Here is a 20,736-nt window from a genome sequence, read left to right on the forward strand (position 1 = left end):
ACAATCAGATCAGGTGTTTTCTGACAATATTGTCAGAACTGACAAGATTAGCTGCATGCTTGTTTCTGGTGTAATTCATACATTACTGAAAACTGGTATTGTTTGAAAGGAAATAAATATGGCAGCCTCCATATCACTCTTACCTCGGGTTCACTTTAACTCAAAAAGTTGGGAGGTATGCTTGTAGTGCGAGATTTGTATGTCTTACACTTTTCTCCTTCTTTTGGGCTGTAACAAACAAATGCTAACACAGGGTCACCTATAAACTGTGAGTCTTTTCGGTTGCTCTCACAATATCTCCATCTCACTGACGGCTGGACTGTTTTGTAGGGTGGAGAGCCTTCAGATGCACTACGACCTGGAGTTGTCTCACCGGTCATCACCCGTTGATCTCGGGGAAGTACGGCTGCGGAGGCGGCTCTGGCAGCGGAAGCTGAACGCCGAGGTCCAGGAGATCGCGCTGCAGCTCATCGTGGATATATTTAGGTAAGAAGATTAGAAATCCATAGCCTAGGGGTTCTGGATTGCTTGACATTTTATAAAGTATTATTATTGTTTTATAAAGCACCAACTTATTCTGTGGCGTTGTAGTAAGAAACAAACACGGGGTACATAATAATACAGACAATGGTATACACCAATATACAAAATACAGGATTGGTTCAAAATACAGAATTGGTACAAAATACAGTATTAGCAATTACAGCGACAAAAGTACCGGGTAATATGAATAAAATGTGTAACAAATTCAGACACAAAAGGAGGAGAGAGCCCTGCCCTTGCCAGCTTACAATCTAAAGGAATGGGGGAGGGATCAAGAGGTGAGGGAGTATGCAGTATACATACCTATAGGCAGTGTGTTTTAGGTTATCTAGTAGGAGTGCAATGTGGCCAGAGGGTAAAGGGGGAGTGGCCTGAGAGAGAGAGAGAGATTTTCTCAAACGGATCATCAGAGGGGGGGGGGGGGGGGGGGTCTGTATGGCTGATATTGTGGTGAAAACCCTTCCACAGTGTGATGTCAGGAGCATGGTTCTGACATCACACTGCGGGAGCCTTGTTGCATTGTGGGAAATAGCTGTTTACAGCTGTTTCCAACTGCCAAAAAAGCAAGCAACATCTCCTTCCACTGACCTTACCTGCCAGCTGTAGAAATGTCACCGTGTGATAAATGTCAGAATGTAAATCAGGGAGAGGAAAGATTTTACAGTGAGAAACCACCGACTAAATCATTTATTCATAATTATTGTACAAATGAAGCACTTTATTACATTATTTTCACTGGAGTTCCTCTTTAAGTTCTTCTTCTGTAGAGGGGAGTGTAGAGGACAATGATAGTTTCCTGCAGGCTGCAGAGCTTAGAGTCAAGTTGGTGGAGGATAATGATAGTCTCCTATAGTCTCCTATAAATAGAATAGTCTGCCTGTAAGAAAGGAAAACATGGAAACTTAAAGTGAACCTTATGAGATAAACAATTATATTTATCCTCCTACTCCTAAAAATGACCTTTTTTTAAATATCCCAGGGTTTTCTTTTATATTTAAACATTTACAAAGTAGGTTGAATGTTTTGTTGCCTCTGCTCAGTGGCAGCCTTATAAGTGTCCCAGAGAAAAAAGTCAATAGTTCATGTATTTTATCTCTCCCCTGCTTTTAGAAGTTGTATTCTGCCAGGAAAACCTTTATGGCTGTAATTTGCTTATCAGTGGTGTTTACAATATTCCCCAGCAAGGTACAGACAAGACAGAAGTTGTCACTTCCATGCCTAGCAATTAACACTTTCAGGCAGTTCCTGAGGAGGGGGGAGGATCAAGAGAATTCTTGTAAGTGGGATTGAGAAGGGGTGACCAGAGAGGAAGACAGGAGAATATGGTGTAGTGCACGTGTGTAGTCACGGTGGGTCAGATCTTTAAGGTCCCCAATGACTCTGGTGCAAAGTGCCACGATCGTTGGAACTTTTGTTCATGCCCAGCGTGTGCCATCGCGGGGTACCCTACGGCAGGAAGATGGATTGGGAAACGGAGCTAGGTTGTAAAGTGCTTTATAGGCGAGAGTCAGGATTTTGAATTGTAACAAGATGGAAGTAGTTCCACCTTGCTTGGAACCCTGCCAGCAATCACAAACTCCGATACGCGTAAGCTGACCCGCCTACTGTCCAGTATTTGTTGATTTCTGAATAAAAATCGGACGATTCAGTCGGTCGGGCGGACCTTCTCTTTTTCTGCGATTATTTGGCCTGGCTGTGCTTGGTCCTGCTCCTGGTGGACGTGGCAGGGTGGTGAGCGGCGCTGGGCTAAAGGCTGCCATACACTGGTCGTTTGCCACCAGAGCAACCAACAGTTAGATCCCTCTCTGATCAAATCTGATCAGAGAGGGATCTAATGGCTGCCCATACACTGCACACAGATTTTTAATTGATTTCAGCATAAAATTGATTCACAGCCTGTGGAACTGCCGCCTGCTTGCCGCCCCTGCTCCCCCGGACAGCAGTGATACATCACCTGTCCGCCGGCGCGAGTCCCCGATTCCCTGCAGTCTCTCATTTCTTCCAGCATACTCCTCCATCTTCGCTTCACTTCCTGCCCCGTCCTGTGACAAGCAGAAAGCTCAAACAGTAGAGCGCCCTCTACTGTTTGAGCTTCGCTTTCTCACAGGACGGGACAGGAAGTGAAGAGAAGACAGAAAAGACGCTGAAAGAAGTGAGAGACTGCGGGGGAACCTGGGACTCGCACCGGCTGTACAGGTGATGTACTGCTGCATCGGTCGTCGCCGCATCGAACGCCGCTAATGACGTGCTCCCGACCCTCCGGCGATCGAGTTAAATTTTTCCACCTGGACAGATCGACTGAATCGGTCGATTTCGGGTGGATATCGATCGGTCAACATGTGCGTTAACGATTTCACAGCAGATTAGATCACAGTGTTTAAATGTGCTGTATTCCAACAGGAAATCGTTGTAGTGTAGGGATACCTTAAGCGGAGAGCCAGAAACATGCAGAATAGTCGTAACAGAAGTTTGTTACACAAGGCCTTTTATTATGCATGACGTTTATTATTCTGAGTGAGGTTTAGCAGCGCAGCATTGTAGGTGAGTCACCTGAGTATCGCTCTGTCGGTATTATAGGTTTGTACTTATTTTTATGTCTGTGTTTATCTGGCAGGGATGTGAAAGCTCACCTGAACTATGAGCACCGAGTATTTAATAGTGCCGAGTTTCTGAAGACCAGAAGCCCCGGAGACCAGCACTTCTACAAGAGGGTGAGTCTCATACCGGCCCCTCCGCAACTCCTCCACGGCGCTCCCTCCGCACTGTCCACCTTCCTTTCCCCACCATCCATCAGGACGAGGACCGCTGTGGCTGGATGGTGTAATGGTTAAAGGGATACTGTAGGGGGGTCGGGGGAAAATGAGTTGAAGTTACCCGGAGCTTCTAATGGTCCCCCGCAGACATCCTGTGCCCGCGCAGCCACTCACCAATGCTCCGGCCCCGCCTCCGGTTCACTTCTGGAATTTCAGACTTTAAAGTCTGAAAACCACTGCGCCTACATTGCCGTGTCCTCCCTCCCGCTGATCTCACCAGAAGCGTACTGCGCAGTATGATCTCACCAGGAGCGTACTGCACAGTATGAAATTCCAGAAGTGAACCAGAGGCGGGGCCAGAGCATTGAGGAGTGGCTGCGCGGGCACAGGATGTCTGCAGGGGACCATTAGAAGCCCCGGGTAACTTCAACTCATTTTCCCCCGACCCCCCCCCTACAGTATCCCTTTAAAGGATACCACAACTGACATGTGGCATAATGAGATAGACATGGGTATGTACAGTGCCTAGCACACAAATAACTATGCTGTGTTCCTTTTTTTCTTTCTCTGCCTGAAAGAGGTAAATATCAGGTATGAAAGTGGCTGACTCAGACAGGAAGTGACTACAGTGTGACCCTCACTGATAAGAATTTCCCCCTTTTTTTATCTCTTTCTTGCTCTCAGAAGCCATTTTCTTCTAGGAAAGTGTTTTATAGTTGGAATTTCTTATCAGTGAAGGTCACACTGTAGTCACTTCCTGTCTGAGTCAGGACTGAGTCAGCCACTTACATCCCTGATATTTACCTCTTTCAGGCAGAGAAAGAAAAAAAAGAACACAGCATAGTTATTTGTGTGCTAGGCACTGTACATACCCATGTCTATCTCATTATGCCACATGTCAGTTGTGGTATCCTTTAAGGGCTCTGACACAGGAGACCAGGGTTGGAATCTCGGCTCTACCTGTTCAGTAAGCCAGCACTTATTCAGTGGGAGACCTTGGGCAAGACTCCCTAACACTGCTCCTGCCTATAGAGCACGTCGTAGTAGCTGCAGCTCTGGCGCTTTGAGTCCACCAGGAGAAAATTGATTAGGGGTGCCTACACTCTATCCCAGGCATGGGCAAACTTGGCCCTCCAGCTGTTAAGGAGCTACAAATCCCACAATGCATTTGCCTTTGAGTCATGACTGTGGCTGTCAGACTCCTGCAATGCATTGTGGAACTTGTAGTTCCTCAACATCTGGAGGGCCAAGTTTGCCCATGCCTGCTCTATTCCCTATGCTATCAAGGCATTTTGTATTGACCTGGGGAAGCGGGCCATGACCCGTGAAACGCATTGTCAGATTACTTTTTGAATAAAAGCTTTTTTCCAGTTGAACTGGTGTCTATATCTTCTGGAGAGGTAAGCAATTAACTCTTTTTATTATATAATTTTTTATTTGTATTTAAAAATACTAAAATAGAAGTTAGAACGCACATTGGGCACCTCCATCCTACCCACTACCCACCAGGAGAAAAGTGTGATATAAATGTTCTTTGTCTTGTCGTGTCTCTGCACCGTCCCCTCTGTACTGTTTCACACCATCCTCCACATCTTCCACCGCCCTCTCCACTTCATCCCATCCTCACCTTCCCCTCCACACCTTTCATCGCCCTCTCTACTTCATCCCATCCTCACCTTCCCCTCCACACCTTTCATCGCCCTCTCCACTTCATCCCATCCTCACCTTCCCCTCCACATCTTCCACCGCCCTCTCCACTTCATCCGCTCCTCACCTTCCCCTCCACACCTTTCATCGCCCTCTCCACTTCATCCCATCCTCACCTTCCCCTCCACATCTTCCACCGCCTTCTCCACTTCATCCGCTCCTCACCTTTCACTGGGAAGCATCTGGATCCTGGAGAGGCTTTCACCCGTCCGCCTCTGCCGACCGATCCAGCGATGTGACCGCACTGTGCATCTATGCACTCGGGCTCTCGTAAAAATTCCGGGCTCAATTGGGTCTGTGGTGCTGTGCAGGCACAAATGGCTTACGCATGTGCATTTGCACAAACCCAATGGGGCTCGTATTTTGCTTCTGCACATGCATGAGCTGTCGACAGCGGTCAGCAATCCATTTTTCAGGGGTCTCTGCATTGGAACGGGCTGGTGGAGGAGAAAGGGGGAAGCCGGTCCCAAAATGGATAAAATCTTAGGGCCTGTTTCCACTACACGCAGATTGGATGCAGAAAAACTGACTCCAATGAATGCCTATGGGGAATCTGCATCAGAAAAATCACGTTTAGTGGAAACTGGCCCATAGGCATTCATTGGAGTTTTTCTGCATCCACTCTGCGTGTAGTGGAAACAGGCCCTTACAGTATGTTGCTGTCCCGTATTGATGCATTGCCTTCCCATGCTGCTTACTTGTTCCAATTGTCCATTCTTCTCAATTGGTTATTTGACTGAAGAGCCAGTTGAGTAACTTTGGCTGAAGGTCACACCATAGTCCAGCAGCACAGAGGCCACGGCCATGAGCGAGCATGCGTGAGAGCGTGTGGGAGTCCACAGACCACTCATGTCCAGAGAAACGAGGGCCGGCACGAGCCAAGCAAACTTACAATGTAGGAAGGTCATTTAATGCAAACCTGTGACTTTTTAATGGAGAAAAAGTCACAAAGTCACATATAGCAAAGTGCTCAGTATCTGGCACACTGCAGCCCGTGCAGCAGAAACTACTTGCCTATCCTCTTCTACACTTCCTGTTGCTCCCATCGGGTTTTTTGGCATGCCATGTGATCCTTTGGGCACCGTCTTTTACACTACTGCGGCTTCATGGCATGCCATGCCTCTGGTCACATGACATGCCATGACCTGTAAATGGACGCAGGGAAGCTGCAGTAGTGTAGAAGACGAGAAAGAAGTATTGGGCAGCACCCAACCATCCAAGTGCGACAGGCTTTGGTCGTTGTCCTATACTATTGGTTTCTAGTCTGAATTCTCAATTTGTTTGCCTTAAAGAGACTCTGAAGTCTCTTAAAAATAATCTTTTTATTATAAAATCCTGTGTAATATGATAGCCCTACCTAAACCGCCGCATCCCCGCCGCTGAAATCTAACTAAATCCCCCCAAACTCCCCCCTCCCTCTCCCCTGCAAAATCCACGACTTTCTTGGTCGTGGATTTTGCTGCCCTCTACTCTTCCATGTGAGGCAGAGCTATGAGCTGTAGCTCTGCCTCCATTCGCGTCTATCATAGGGCTATCATATTACACAGGATTTTATAATGAATAGATGATTTTTAAGAGACTTCAGAGTCTCTTTAAATCACTCATTATTGCATTGCTGGATGGCCCTGATGACATTTGGAGGCCTTGAATGAGGAGGTTAATGAGCTATGAAATTCAGCTGGAAAAGGAAGACTATGCAGGAGTCTGGTGCTTGGAGAGTTCGGATCATTTGTTTGATTTTTATCATACAGGTTTTGGAAACGTATTTATTCAACTCCTTCCTGAAGGCTCGTCTGAACAAGAAGATGGACGCCTTCACCCGCATGGAAATGAAGACGTCCCTGGAGGTAGACGGGTGAGTTATTTCATAGCAGCGAGTCATCCCTGCTAGCCTGGCACAGGAACACAGAGCTGTGTCACACTTCGGTGCTGTTACCGATGGTATCCTAAACCAAGTGCAATGACTAAGAAAAACAGTGGTCGGAGTCGGAGTAAAGATGATTTTTGCACCGACTCCACAGCCCTGGTAGTGGCATCTGGTTGTTGTGGTTCTCAGCAGTTGCACTGGATACAAGGCCAGATTTTTTTCACACCTCTAGACCAATTTTCTTGTGACAACCCCCCCCCCCCCCATGTGCAGCCCACCTTCCATGTGTATCATCCATGTACATCAGCCCGGGCCCCCCTCCCATTCCATGTGCAGCCTCCCATGAGTAACATCTATGTACAGCTCCCCCATCCCCTACCATGGCCACCCCCCCTCCGTGAGTATCATCCCTGTACAGCAGCTCCTCTCTTTCATTTTCACCCCCCACCCATTTGCATCTTCCCTCTTCTATTTGCCGCAAGCCCTCTTCCCTATGCAGCAACCATTCTCTCCCATCCAGCTGCCCTGGCAGCAGCTACCCTAGGCCTGAGCCTATCTAAGCTTTCCTGATTGATTGACATTAGTTGTGGCTGCTTAGTGACTCCAACTAGTTGTACCAGTCATGTTGGGTGACATGCAGAAATATAGTGATAGCCTCTCCAGAGAACCTGGGGGGGGGGGGGGGGGGCGCTTGGGTACGTTCCTGTCTCTGTTCCTGTCCCCCACCCCCTCCCTCCTTCTTAAGGCCTGTCTGGGGAGAAAGCAGTACAGAAAAGTTAATGAATACTGTTTTCTGAATGACAGAGGGATGTACAAGGGGTCAAAGGCTACCTATTATAGCTAGCTAGGAAATCTGTGTGTGTGTGTGTGGGGGGCAAAGCCCCCCCCTCCTTCCCGAAGGGCACAAAGACTTTCTAATACCAATAACTTGGGTGAAGGTGGAGAGGAGGGCTACCTAATCCCTAGTACTCCTAGTGGAATCAAAGCAGTGGAGCTGCAGCCACTAGGGCGCGCTCTTTAATGGAGAAAGGGGGCTTCCAGCGATTCCTAGTTACAGCTCTGGTGATGTGACCCTTTTGCCTGGTACACACTATCGGGAACGGGATCGATTTTCAGATCATCCTGTTCTCCGTCAGTAGCAGATCGGACATGACGGAAATTATCGATTAGACCCATCGATCTGATGGGAGATTGCATGGTGTGTACCAGCGCAGCCGTGCACATCCGATCTCCAGCTCTGCCAGTGATCCCAACAGCACAGCGTAGGGTTAATGCAGGCAAGCGGCTTCCTGGGAGAGGCAGTTACTGATGTCTGCAGATAGCCAGCAAGTGAAGCAAATTTGTGTTATCTGCTGGTTCCTAACACGTTCCTCACTGAAGGCATTGCCTGTGCTGACCGCATCCTACTGTATGTAAATTGTTTATGGAATGTTGGTGAGGACTGTGGATAAAGAATTAATGGAGCCCTAGGCAAGGTAGTAGATTTGGGGCCCTCTTGTGGCCATTTGGTAAGCTGAAGTGGGGAGAGGTCAGAGAAGGTGGCAGATGAGACCCTAGACACACACTAGGCCCCAAGCACCTGCCTAGGTAGCCTGGTGGATGATCCTGCTCTGATTCCTATTACTAAACACACAGCTGCTTCTGACACTGTGGTCCAGAGTCCACCGCTAGCCTCAACCATCTATCAGGGGGTCTGCAGCCAGGAATTGAAACTGGATTCAGTTTGACCAGGCATAATCGTTGGTTACATCTGTGGGTGGAAGTAAAGCTTTCCAAAACATATCAGAGCAGCTTTTCTGTCCTCCCCTCCTCTCTGTGACTTAGTAGCATCTGGACCACGCCACATTCAAGGGCATACATGTGCATTGATGCCCCCACACACTGGGGGACAACAGAGTTCCCCACAACTCTACATCAGAGTAGTGGTGTCGCGAACCTCCGATTTTCGGTTCACGAACTTTGCGGAAGGTTCGGTTCGCGGAAAAGTTCGCGAACCGCAATAGACTTCAATGGGGAGGCAAACTTCAAAATTTAGAAAAATTTCTGCCGCCTGGAAAAATGATAGAAAACATGTTTTAAGGGATCTAATGCCTGGAGGAAGACATGATTGAGTGAAATACACATCAAAAGTCCCAGGAAAAAATCTAGATTTCACATAAACCCCTATTTTAAGGCCACAAATCTTATTCAATGTTTAATTACAGGTCTACACTGCTTTACAACATCAGGCAGTGTACTCCTTCCTCCCTTCCTTCCTTCCTTCCTCACTCTTCCAGGGAATTGTAGAATTTCAAAAGCCAGCTTATATACCTTGGCCGGGAATTGAACCCAGGTCTTGGCCGGGAATTGAACCCAGGTCTGAGTGCTTGGTAGTCAGCTCTCTTATCCGCTATACCACCACCAGCACTACATGCTAAAGGCAGCCTAGCATGTACCATTGTGATATACCCAAGAGAAAAATGAGCTTGCTCTCTCTCTCTCTCTCTCTCTCTTTCTAGGACTTGATGGTTTTAAGCTGAAAATTCACTTCAGTGGCATCAACGGATACCAGTAGAATTTCACAGGCAATTTCGGAATTCTGCCCGATTGAAAAAGCAATTCCGTTCCAACCAAATGGAATGGAATGACCAATTTCCGCCCAAAATTGCGGAAAATACAATTCCGTGGAAAGCGGTGACCATCCCTACTAGAGAGTGAGAGAGAGAGAGATGAATCTACATGGCTATCTGGGGTTCTCTTCGGACAACTGTTGAACACAAAAGGCAAGGCCATGCCGGGGTGGGGTTGAACCACCAACCTTTTAGTTAACAGCCAAACACTCTAACCAATTGTGCCACAGAGACTGTTCTACTCCTGGCCAATGTGAGTTGGCTTTTGACATACTACACATCCTTAAGCAAGCTAATTTTTCTCTAGGATAGATCATAATGGTACATGCTAGGCTGCCTTCAGCATGTAGTGCTGGTGGTGGTATAGCGGTTAAGAGAGCTCACTACCAAGCACTCAGACCTGAGTTCAATTCCCAGCCAAGACCTGGGTTCAATTCCTAGCCAAGGTATGTAAGCTGGCTTTTAAAAGCCTATAAATCTTTAAGCAAGCTCATTTTTCTCTAGGATAGATCATAATGGTACATGCTAGGCTGCCTTCAGCATGTAGTGTTGGTGGTGGTATAGCGGTTAAGAGAGCTGACTACCAAGCACTCAGACCTGGGTTCAATTCCCGGCCAAGACCTGGGTTCAATTCCTGGCCAAGGTATATAAGCTGGCTTTTGAAATTCTACAATTCCCTGGAAGATGAGAGCCGGGAGTGAGGGGAAGTAATAACAATCAACTAGGAACAAGCCTATAAGAGCCTAACTAAACTATCCCTAGCAGAGTCTGTCAGCAGCTGTCCCTTAACTAATTAGTGCAGGCAGACTAGTGAGTAAAACGGCACAAGGACCTTGCCTTTTATAAGGGGGGGTGGGGCTTCAGGAGTGAGTGCAGTCTGATTGGCAACAATGTGCCTGCTGACTGTGATGCAGAGGGTCAAAGTTCTGCTCAATAGAGCATTATGGGGTGAATCGAACTTCCGGAAAAGTTCGTCTGCTCTTGGCGAACGCGAACCACCGAAGTTCGCCTGGAACCGTTCGCCAGCGAACCGTTCGCGACATCTCTACATCAGAGTCCCCCACCGATGTCTAGAGGTCAAACCAATCTATGAATGGATGTAAAACTTCCCAAAACTTTTCAGAGCAGCTTTTCTACACCCCCCCCCCCATCCCCTCCTCGCTCTGTGATTTAGTAGCATCTGTGCCACGGCACATTCAGGCACATACATGCGGAGTGCTTCCACCACACCTGGCATATGGGGGACGCCTGTCCTGCGTTTACAGTACATCTCTACATCAGAGTTCCCCAACCATGTCCGCAAGGCCCATCAACAGTACACATATTCACACGCGAGGCAATTAATCAGCCTTATTAAAGGGAACCTAAACTGAGAAGGATATGGATTTTTCCTTTTTAAAATAATACCAGTTGCCTGACTCTCCTGCTGATCCTGTGTCTCTAATACTTTTAGCCACAGCCCCTAAACAAGCATGCAGATCAGGTGCTGTGACTGAAGTCAGACTGGATTAGCTGCATGCTTGTTTCAGGTGTGTGATTCAGCCCAGTGGCATAGCTAGAGATCATCGGGCCTCATAGCAAAACTTGCCTGGGGCCCTCAGATGGAGGCACTCTTAAGCAATGCCACCTGCCCCTACCCTATGGATATGAGTTAATTGGGCAATTTACATTATCATGCAATCAACACTGTACATAGTTCATGGGCACTGAGACAAAGCAAGAGGGTGGAGAAACACAAAAAAAGCTAATGGTGGATACATAAAGTACTCGCTGGGCCCCCTATGCTACAGGGCCCCATGATTGCTATGGCTATTGCTCCTGATTCAGCCCCTGATTCAGCCACTACTGCAGCCAAAGAGATCAGCAGGACTGCCAGGCAACTGGCATTGTTTAAAAGGAAAAATCCATATCCCTCTCAGTTTAGGTTCCCTTTAACCTCTTGAGGACTGCAGGGCTAAGCCCCCCTAGTGACCAGGCCATTTTTAGTAAAATTGGCCACTGCAGCTTTAAGGCCAAGCTGCAGGGCCGCACAACACAGCACACAAGTGATTCCCCCCCCCCTTTTCTCCCCACCAACAGAGCTCTCTGTTGGTGGGGTCTGATCGCTCCCCCCATGTTTATTTAATTTTTTATAAATATTATTGTTGGTGCTTTTAAAAAAAAAAAAACTGTTTCTTTAATTCCCTTCCCCCCTCCCTCCCCACAGCCAGCCAATTACGGCGATCGGCTGTCATAGGCTTCTGCCTATGAGAGCCAATCGCTCTCTTTGTGACATAGCAAGGAAATGAGCAGCGCTACTTAAAAACAGATGAGTGCCTACCTGCAAAAGAGTGCAAGCCCCACTTGTGGGATAAAATACACACCGAGCATACACATGACCTGTCTACCACTAGAGGAGGATGTTGGTTTCCATTAACAGCTTGCATGCAACCTATTAAGTACTCGTCCCTCCCACTGCGAAGAAGTCAATCCTCCATGGGAGGGGCCTAACACTAACTAAATCCTAACCTATGTATATGCATAGCCTGGGTGCGGCTAATCTTCGCAGTGGGAGGGACGAGTACTTAATAGGTTGCATGCAAGCTGTTAATGGAATTGATTAGCCGCACCCAGGCTATGCATATACATAGGTTAGGATTTAGTTAGTGTTAGGCCCCTCCCATGGAGGATTGACTTCTTCGCAGTGGGAGGGACGAGTACTTAATAGGTTGCATGCAAGCTGTTAATGGAATTGATTAGCCGCACCCAGGCTATGCATATACATAGGTTAGGATTTAGTTAGTGTTAGGCCCCTCCCATGGAGGATTGACTTCTTCGCAGTGGGAGGGACGAGTACTTAATAGGTTGCATGCAAGCTGTTAATGGAATTGATTAGCCGCACCCAGGCTATGCATATACATAGGTTAGGATTTAGTTAGTGTTAGGCCCCTCCCATGGAGTATTGACTTCTTCACAGTGGGAAGGGACGAGTACTTAATAGGTTGCATGCAAGCTGTTAATGGAAACCAACATCCTCCTCTAGTGGTAGACAGGTCATGTGTATGCTCGGTGTGTATTCGACCCCACAAGTGGGGCTTGCACTCTTTTTCAGGTAGGCACTAGTCTGTTTTTTAAGTAGCGCTGCTCATTTCCTTGCTATGTACTAATGTAATTCGTTTTTGGTCAGCTGCTCCCACTTAACAGCCATGCTTTTGGTGTATATGCAGAGCTTCTGTTTGGGTTCAAGGTGCGTTTGTAGTTCCTGGGGGGGCTCAGCGCATCTCTGATGGAGGCCATTCGGAGGCGGCCTGGTGTTGCGCTGATCCACCTTTTGCGCTCTCTTTGTGACACAGCTGTCCCCAGTACAGCGCTGTTGCCGATCGCAGCGCTGTACGTGTAAATAGACGGCGATCACGCCGTCTAACGCTCGGAGACTGAAGGCGGGGCGGAGCTCCGCCCCCCCAAGCAGTAGATGCGTGCGCAGCCTGCGCGTGATCTCTTGCAAAACAGAGCCCCAGGACTTTACGCCAATCGGCGTTAGGCGGTCCTGGGGCTGCCGCCGCGGCCACGCCCATTGGCGTGACGCGGTCGGCAAGAGGTTAAACCGTATTAAAAAAAAAAAAGCCAGATACTTACCTAAGGAGAGGGAAGGCTCTGAGTCCTACTGATCCTTCCCACTTCTCTCAATTTGGCCAAATGTTGCTATCTCCGCTGCCGAAGGGGGGCTTCGGAAGTCTTCGAGAGCCTGATTGCTCCTGATGATGGGCCGGCCCATACTGCGCTCTATGACGGACTCGCACGTCGGCAGTATGGAGCTGCCTGTCTTCTGGTGGATTTGTCTCCTGAAGACTTCCGAACTCCCCCTCGGCGGGAGATTTAAACGGAGGAGCTGCCGCTGCAACGAGGGCACCAGGAGAGGAGAGGGAAGGCTCATTAGGACACAGAGCCTTCCCTCTACTTAGGTAAGCAACTGGCTTTTGTTTTTTCTTTTACAATAGGCTCCCATTAGCTTTAAAGAGAAACTCCAGTGAAAATAATATAATAAATAAAGTTCTTCATTTTTACAATAATTATGTATAAATGATTTAGTCAGTGTTTGCCCATTGTAAAATCTTTCCTCTCCCTGATTTACATTCTGACATTTACCACATGGTGACATTTTTACTGCTGGCAGGTGATGTCAGTGGAAGGAGATGCTGCTTGCTTTTTTGGCAGTTGGAAACAGCTGTTATTTCCCACAATGCACCAAGGCTCTCTACAGTGTGATGTCAGAACCATGGTCCTGACATCACACTGTGGGAGGGGTTTCACCACAATATCAGCCATACAGAGCCCCCTGATGATCCGTTTGAGAAAAGGTAAAGATTTCTCATGGGAAAGGGGGTATCAGCTACTGATTGGGATAAAGTTCAATTCTTGGTTACGGTTTCTCTTTAAGGCCTCTTTTCCATGAACAGGGAAATTCACTGCCTGTCGGCTGCTCCAGTGCACCTGCTGGGTGCTTACTAACGCTCTACACAGGCGGTCGATGGGCAACCCCCGCATGGAGTTGCATGTGAGCATGGCGGTTGCTGTGCTCAGACGTGACATAAGCATAGGTGAAGCAAGGATCAGAGGTGGGTCATTGAGCATAAATGTGCAGGCGCCTCAGAGATGGGGAGAAGCGGAAGCCGCTTCATTTCCAAGCTCCATACATTTGCATAAACTTTGCATCCACTTTTATTTTTATTTTATTAGCAGCTCACACACCATCCCTGTATATTTTAGCTGAGCGCCACCTTGTGGGCAGAAGCTGGTAATGCATTGCTTGTGTTTTGCAGGCGGCTGTTTGAGAACCAGAAGCGGAGGGCCACAGAGAAGCTGAAACGCTTCCGCCCGGAGCACATGTTCAGCAAGAAGCTGGTCATCAGTATGCCCAACCTGCAGGACGTCACCGACAGCGAACCGCTCCCGAGACAGCTGTCCCTGCGCAGACCGCAGCCGGAGAACGGTGAGACCAGGGGGAGGGGACAGTCACTGGAGTAAAGTGAACCTGTCACATGAAAATAGCATATAAACTGGCATTACTTTGCTGCAGCAGACTATATAAGCATCTTCAGTGCCTCCGATAGAAGCCAGTTCTAATGCACACTTAAAGGGAACTGGAGGTGAGAGACATACATGGAGGCTGACATTTTCATTTCCTTTTAAACCGCACATTGCCGGGTTGTCCTGCTGATCCTCTGCCTCTAATACTTTTAGCCGTAGACCCTGAACAAGCATGCAGCATATCAGGTGCTCTGAGAACTGACTGGATTAGCTGCATGCTTGTTTCTGGGGTTATTCAGACACGACTGCAGCCAAAGAGATCAGCAGGACAGCCACGCAAGTGGTATTGTTTAAAAGGAAATACATATGGCAGCCTCCATATGTCTCGCAACTCAGGTTCCTTCTAAGGCATGTGCTCATTTCTAATATATTTGTTTGCATTATTTTTTTTTTTTTCAAGCCCACTGCTGTACATAACTTTGTGGGAAAGCGCATGCAGATGACCCAGCTTCGGGTGAGGCCATATCTATGGATGAGCTTCTGAATTTTCGTGTTTCTGATCAGAATAATGTGATAATGCGGAAATCGGAAATGCACATTACTGATAATCGGACATTTTAGTCCAATCGCAAGAGTCGGTAGTACTGGACCAATCAGAGAATGCGAAGGTTTAACGAGGAAAAGGGAATACCGAAGACATTTTAAATCCATTACAAGACTTGGGAACTTCTCAGCCTTGGGATTGGCCCAAGATAGTGATCTGCAAACTTGGCCCTCCAGCTTTTAAGGAGCTACAAGTCCCACAATGCATTGCAGGAGTCTGACAGCCACAGTCATGACTCATTAAGGCAAATGCATTGTGGGACTTGTTGTTCCTTAACAGCTGGAGGGCCGAGGTTGCAGATCACCGGCCTAAGATTTCGGCAGTATTTCTATTTCCGCGGTAAACCTCTGAATTCTCCGATTGGTCCAATACTTCTGACTCCGAAGTATTTGAGCAATCAGAGTATTTGGAAGTGTACTGTGGATGTCAGCATGATAGCGTTCATCTGCAAAATATAGCTTATTCTGACAAAAAAACCAAACCCTTTTAAAACAAAAAACAGAACAAAAAAACCTTAACTATATTAACAAAAAATAGCAACAAAAAAAAAGTTACTGTCAGTTATGTCCTTAGTAAACAATGGGAAGACATCGCCATCTAGTGTCAATATAGGATTACAGCAGTTTCCTTCATATTGCGCAAAAGGTGGATCAGCGCATCACCAGGCCGCTTCCGAATGGCCTACAATCAGAGGTGCGCTGAGCCCCCCCAGAAACTGCAAACGCACCTTGAACCCAAACAGAAGCTCTGCATATACCCCGAAAGCAAGACTGCTAAGTGGGAGCAGCTGACCAAAAATGAATTAAATTAGTACATGGCAAGGAAATGAGCAGCGCTACTTAAAAACAGATAAGCTGTTCATTTCCTTGCCATGTACTAATTTAGTCATTTTTGCTCAGCTTCTCCGACTTAGCATTCTTACTTTCGGTGTATATGCAGAGCTTCTGTTTGGGTTCAAGGTGCGTTTGCAGTTTCTGGGGGGGCTCAGCGCATCTCTGATGGAGGCCATTCCGAGGCGGCCTGGTGATGCGCTGATCCACCTTTTGTGCAATTTTCAATTTTCGATTTTACTTGGTAGCGCACCCAGGCTATGCATATGCATAGGTTAGGATTTAGTTAGTGTTAGGTCCCCTCCCATAGGGGGATGACTTCTTCGCAGTGGGAGGGACGAGTACTTAATAGGTTGCATGCAAGCTGTTACAGGAAACCAACATCCTCCTCCAGTGGTAGACAGGTTATGTGTATGCTCGGTGTGTATTATATCCCACAAGTGGGGCTTGCACTCTCTTGCAGGTAGGCACTTATCTGTTTTTAAGTAGCGCTGTTCATTTCTTTGCCATGTACTAGTTTCCTTCATATGTCGGAGTTCGATGCTGGTTGTAGAAGCATTGTGATGTATCAAACATCCCATTCCTGGTCTGTCTTTCCTCCTCGCTAAAATCACGTTTCTTTCTGCATCATTTTCTGTCCCTTTTTCTCTCAGTCTCTCTTTACAAACCTGCAGCTTCATCATACTTCACTTCAGCTTGAATGAGCCCACTTTCACTTGTTATTGATGAACGTACTTTTGATGTATCAGTAATAGTTCCAGTAGCAATCCTGCAGTACTTTTTTTTTTTTTTTAAGGTACCCATAGGTCTCTTGACTTAGCGGCCGATAGACCATCCAATTCGATAATTATTACTAAATGGGATGAAAATTGACGCTGCCAAGAGTATGCCTGATCAACAATGTATCCATCCAGCATCCTACAAGATGTCTGGCCATTGTGATCGATCGGGTGCGTGGCGGTAACGACGAGTGATATTGGGATGAGCGAAAAAACCCACGGCGATGTTCCCCCAGTGTATAAATGTATCCCCCCTGTGTGTGCATTTATACATTACCTGTCCTGTGTCTCCCACTGCGTGGTGACCTTCCATCTTTGGAGTGGAGTGCTCTTCTATTATCAGTATACACGCCGCCAGCACAAAGCAGGTGGCACGTGTGTGATGTCCCACGCCGAAAGTCGGATGGGCACCGAGCAGTGGGTGACATAGGACTAGCAGTATATAAATGTACACACGGGGCACATTTATACACTAGGGGGCAGCGGCGAGGTGGCGAACTCAGATGATTTCAGAGAGATTTCATGCTGAAATTGAACGGAATTCGTCCTGCGGTTTATGGGCTGCCGATAGATATCCGAAGATCCGAGATGAAAAACTAACTATAACAAGTAACTTTTCTATATATCTCATCTAAAGTTTAGACAGCTTATACAGTAAATCTAGCTGCAAACAGCTTTAATAGAATATGATTATTTCTTCCTGTGATACAATGACAGCAGCCATGTTGTTTGTAAACATTACACAGAGGCAGGCTTATCTGCATCTTCAGCAAAAAGCCTAATCCCCCCTCCTCCTCCCTCCTCCCCTCCTCCTCTGAAATCTCTGGCTAGTAATACCTTTCCCTCCTCCTGCCCAGACTGAGCTCCCATGAGCCCTTACTACTGTCTGAAAGTGCCAAGGCTCTCTGAAAACCTGTGAGCGTGGCTTGTTTAGTTTATAGGGAATTAGAGTATTAAAACAAAAACAAAAAAGTATTTGGCTTGAGGAACGACCTATAAACAATAGGAAAGGAACACAATTATGCAATGAGTAAAAGTTCATCTCGGATCCACTTTAACAGATTTGATCAGAGAGAGATTTGTCTCTTGGTCGAATCTGCTAGATGTATGGCTACCTTTAGATGAATCGCTCAATGACTGACAAGGTACTAAAGGCAAGTGGAATTTGTTACAGCACAGTCCTCAGTCACAGCTTCCATAGCATCTCATTACAGGTCCTCTTTGATCTTTGCGACGAGACAGCTTACATTGTAGTAATGGTCTTTTCTTACCGTTTAGGATACAATGTCACGGAAAAGTCCTTTTACACCTTCAAGCTTCCAGACGTCCATTACCCCCTGGTGAAGCGCTGCGTCCAGACATATTATACCGATCTGAACAATTATATCAGCAAGGAGATCACTTGTCTGTCTCCCGAGAACTCCGCCCTCCTGGCCCGATATTACTACCTCCGGGGGCTGGTCTATCTCATGCAGGGCAAGCTCCTCAGTGCTCTGTCAGACTTCCAGAGCTTGTATAAGACGGACCTCCGGATTTTCCCCACGGATCTGGTTAGGAAGGTTGTCCTGTCGCTGCCAGCGTCCGAACGCCAACAAGCGGAGAACCGGCAGGAGCTGAAGAGGCTGATCAGCCAAGTTCTGGACAAGGAGAGGGACGTCCCGCGAGCCGACGATCACGTGAAAAAGTTCGAGCTGCCCAGGACACACCTCCACCTGGAGGACTTTGTCCGCAGGATCCAGGAGTCCGGAATCGTGAAGGATATCGACACGATACAACGACTGTTTGACGCCCTAACTGTAGGTAAGGGAAATGTCTCACTAAACCATTTCGTAGGGACCATTTCGTAGGCTGCATCAGGCCAATTCTCTCTAGCAACAGAGAGAATTTCCATTGCTCCACCATGAACCAATGAGAATTCTCCCTGTTGCTGAGGATTCCCATTGGTCTTTTGAAGCCCAATGGGGATCCCCATACTTCTGTCGGCCACCCGGCTGTGTAGGAGGGACAGGGTGGTGGCGATCGGTGACAGGATGGGCGACGATCAAAATGGGCGCAGCGGACGCAGCAACTAGCCTTGTGAGAACATGTAGTGTCTGTTCTCATAGGCTTGCATTGTACATTTTCCTGTCCGGTCTGGGAAAATGTGCCATGTTCAGACTCTGGGTTCCACTTGGCGTTCCGCTTGTGTGACGCAGCAAGCGGATCTGTTTGGGGTGGAGTCGGATCGTATTTTTTAACATCAGGAGCCGTTTCTTGCACTAGGCGGAGCTTTAAAAATGTCCAGACCGGGTGTGTTTTTTCAAGCAAGAGTGAATCAGCCCGAGAACCCGAGGTGGGATTTACTTATGCTAGTGGGGCACAGAGGCTGGTTGTGCACACTAACACCAGCCTCTGTTGCCCTATGGTATGCCCCCAGGACCCCCCTGCGATCTGCTGTCCCGTCTGCCATGCTAGCGACACACAGCGTGTCGCCAGCACAATGTTTACCTCTCGCCTGTCTGTTAGCGCCGCTCCCCCGCCTCCTCCGTATCGGCGCTACCCGCCCGCGTCACTTCCCTCCAATCAGCCGGAGGGAAGGGACACAGCGGGTAGCGCCGATACGGAGGAGGCGGGGGAGCGGCGCTAACAGACAGCGCTTAGGTAAACATTGTGCTGGCGACACGCTGTGTGTCGCTAGCATGGCAGACGGGACAGCAGATCGCAGGGGGGTCCTGGGGGCATACCATAGGGCAACAGAGGCTGGTGTTAGTGTGCACAACCAGCCTCTGTGCCCCACTAGCATAAGTAAATCCCACCTCGGGTTCTCTTTACAGATTGTTGCAAATGTGCGGGCTCTGACAAGACCCTATTAACGGGCAACTTTGCTTCCAAAAGTTAGTACTCTTTAAGTCTTTCCCTCAAGTGCTGCTTAAAGTGGAACAAAACTCAGTTCTTCCTCTCAGCGCTAAAGTATTAGCCACAGCATGATAAATGTTATGGTAAACACCATTTCTTCATTACAGTTTATCGAAATCCTAAAAAAAGACTTCACTTTGCAGGGAGCACTGAAAGGGTTAAGTAACTGTTTACTGTACCCAAATTGGGTACTTACCTCTTTAGAGGGAGGGCTCTGGATCCTCCAGAGATTTCCCCATCCCCGTCCACCTTGCCATTCCAATGCTGGGACAAGCCCTTGCCGACATAGCATGACCGCACTGGAGCTGAACGGGCTCTGCTTTATCCCAAGCGGTGGCTCAGTGCTACTGCCCAGACGCCTGCGCTTGCTCACTGTACGGGGCAGGGGGATCCCAGCGATGGAGCGGCAACCGAGGTAAGTATCTACAGTTCTATCCTCAGTATCTGACAGGTTTGCATTAAAAAGGAACTACAACCCAGGATTGAACGTCACCCCAGTCAGTAGCTGATATCCGCTTTCCTACAAGATATCTTTATCTTTTCTTGAACAGATCATCATGGGGGTCTGTGTGGCTGCTATTGTGGTGAAACCCCTCCCACGGTGTGAGGTCATGACCATGGCCCTGACAGTTTGCTGTCTGTAAACCTCGTTGCATTGTGGGAAATAACATCTTTTTTTTCAACTGTTAAGCAAGCAGTATCTCCCTCTGTGCATAGAACACTCAGTAACGAACATTCCGCACAGATCACCTGACAGGACTATAGATGCCGCCGCCTGTGATGAATGTCAGAATGTAAATCAGGGAGAGGAAAGATTTTACAATGGGCAAACACTGACTGAATAATCTATAAATAAATATTGAAAAAAATAAACAGTTTTATTCATTGCTATTTTCACTACAGCTCCTCTTTAACCACTTCAGTACCAGCAGCCTCTGCCTCCTTAAGGACCAGAGGCTGCTGGTACGCTAAAACGCCGCATACCGAATGAATCACCGCAATGATCCGCCGCTCCCGCCGGTCACGCCGCTCTGTCCCCGCTGCAGGCTGCTCTCTCTGCCGTCGCTATGACGGCAGAGCGCTGTGCACTGGTCAGGAGCCGCTTTCTTTGGCTCCTCACCTTGTCACTCCATGTAAGCCAA

The 20,736-nt window shown here is 47.8% G+C and overlaps 1 protein-coding gene across 2 annotated transcripts in view; it reads left to right on the forward strand.

The window, feature by feature from the left end:
• DENND3 (DENN domain containing 3) overlaps nt 1-20,736 on the forward strand; it is a 142,188-nt gene that overhangs the window by 95,128 nt on the left and 26,324 nt on the right. For both annotated transcript variants that reach the window (XM_068238086.1, XM_068238085.1), the window contains exons 10-14: nt 331-486; nt 3,158-3,254; nt 6,755-6,858; nt 14,279-14,448; nt 17,978-18,499. In XM_068238086.1, the coding sequence (XP_068094187.1) occupies nt 331-486; nt 3,158-3,254; nt 6,755-6,858; nt 14,279-14,448; nt 17,978-18,499 (1,049 nt within the window). The remainder of the gene's footprint in view (nt 1-330; nt 487-3,157; nt 3,255-6,754; nt 6,859-14,278; nt 14,449-17,977; nt 18,500-20,736) is intronic.

Source organism: Hyperolius riggenbachi, chromosome 5 (genome assembly GCF_040937935.1).
Source record: "Hyperolius riggenbachi isolate aHypRig1 chromosome 5, aHypRig1.pri, whole genome shotgun sequence".
In the NCBI taxonomy this organism is placed as follows: Eukaryota; Metazoa; Chordata; class Amphibia; order Anura; family Hyperoliidae; genus Hyperolius; species Hyperolius riggenbachi.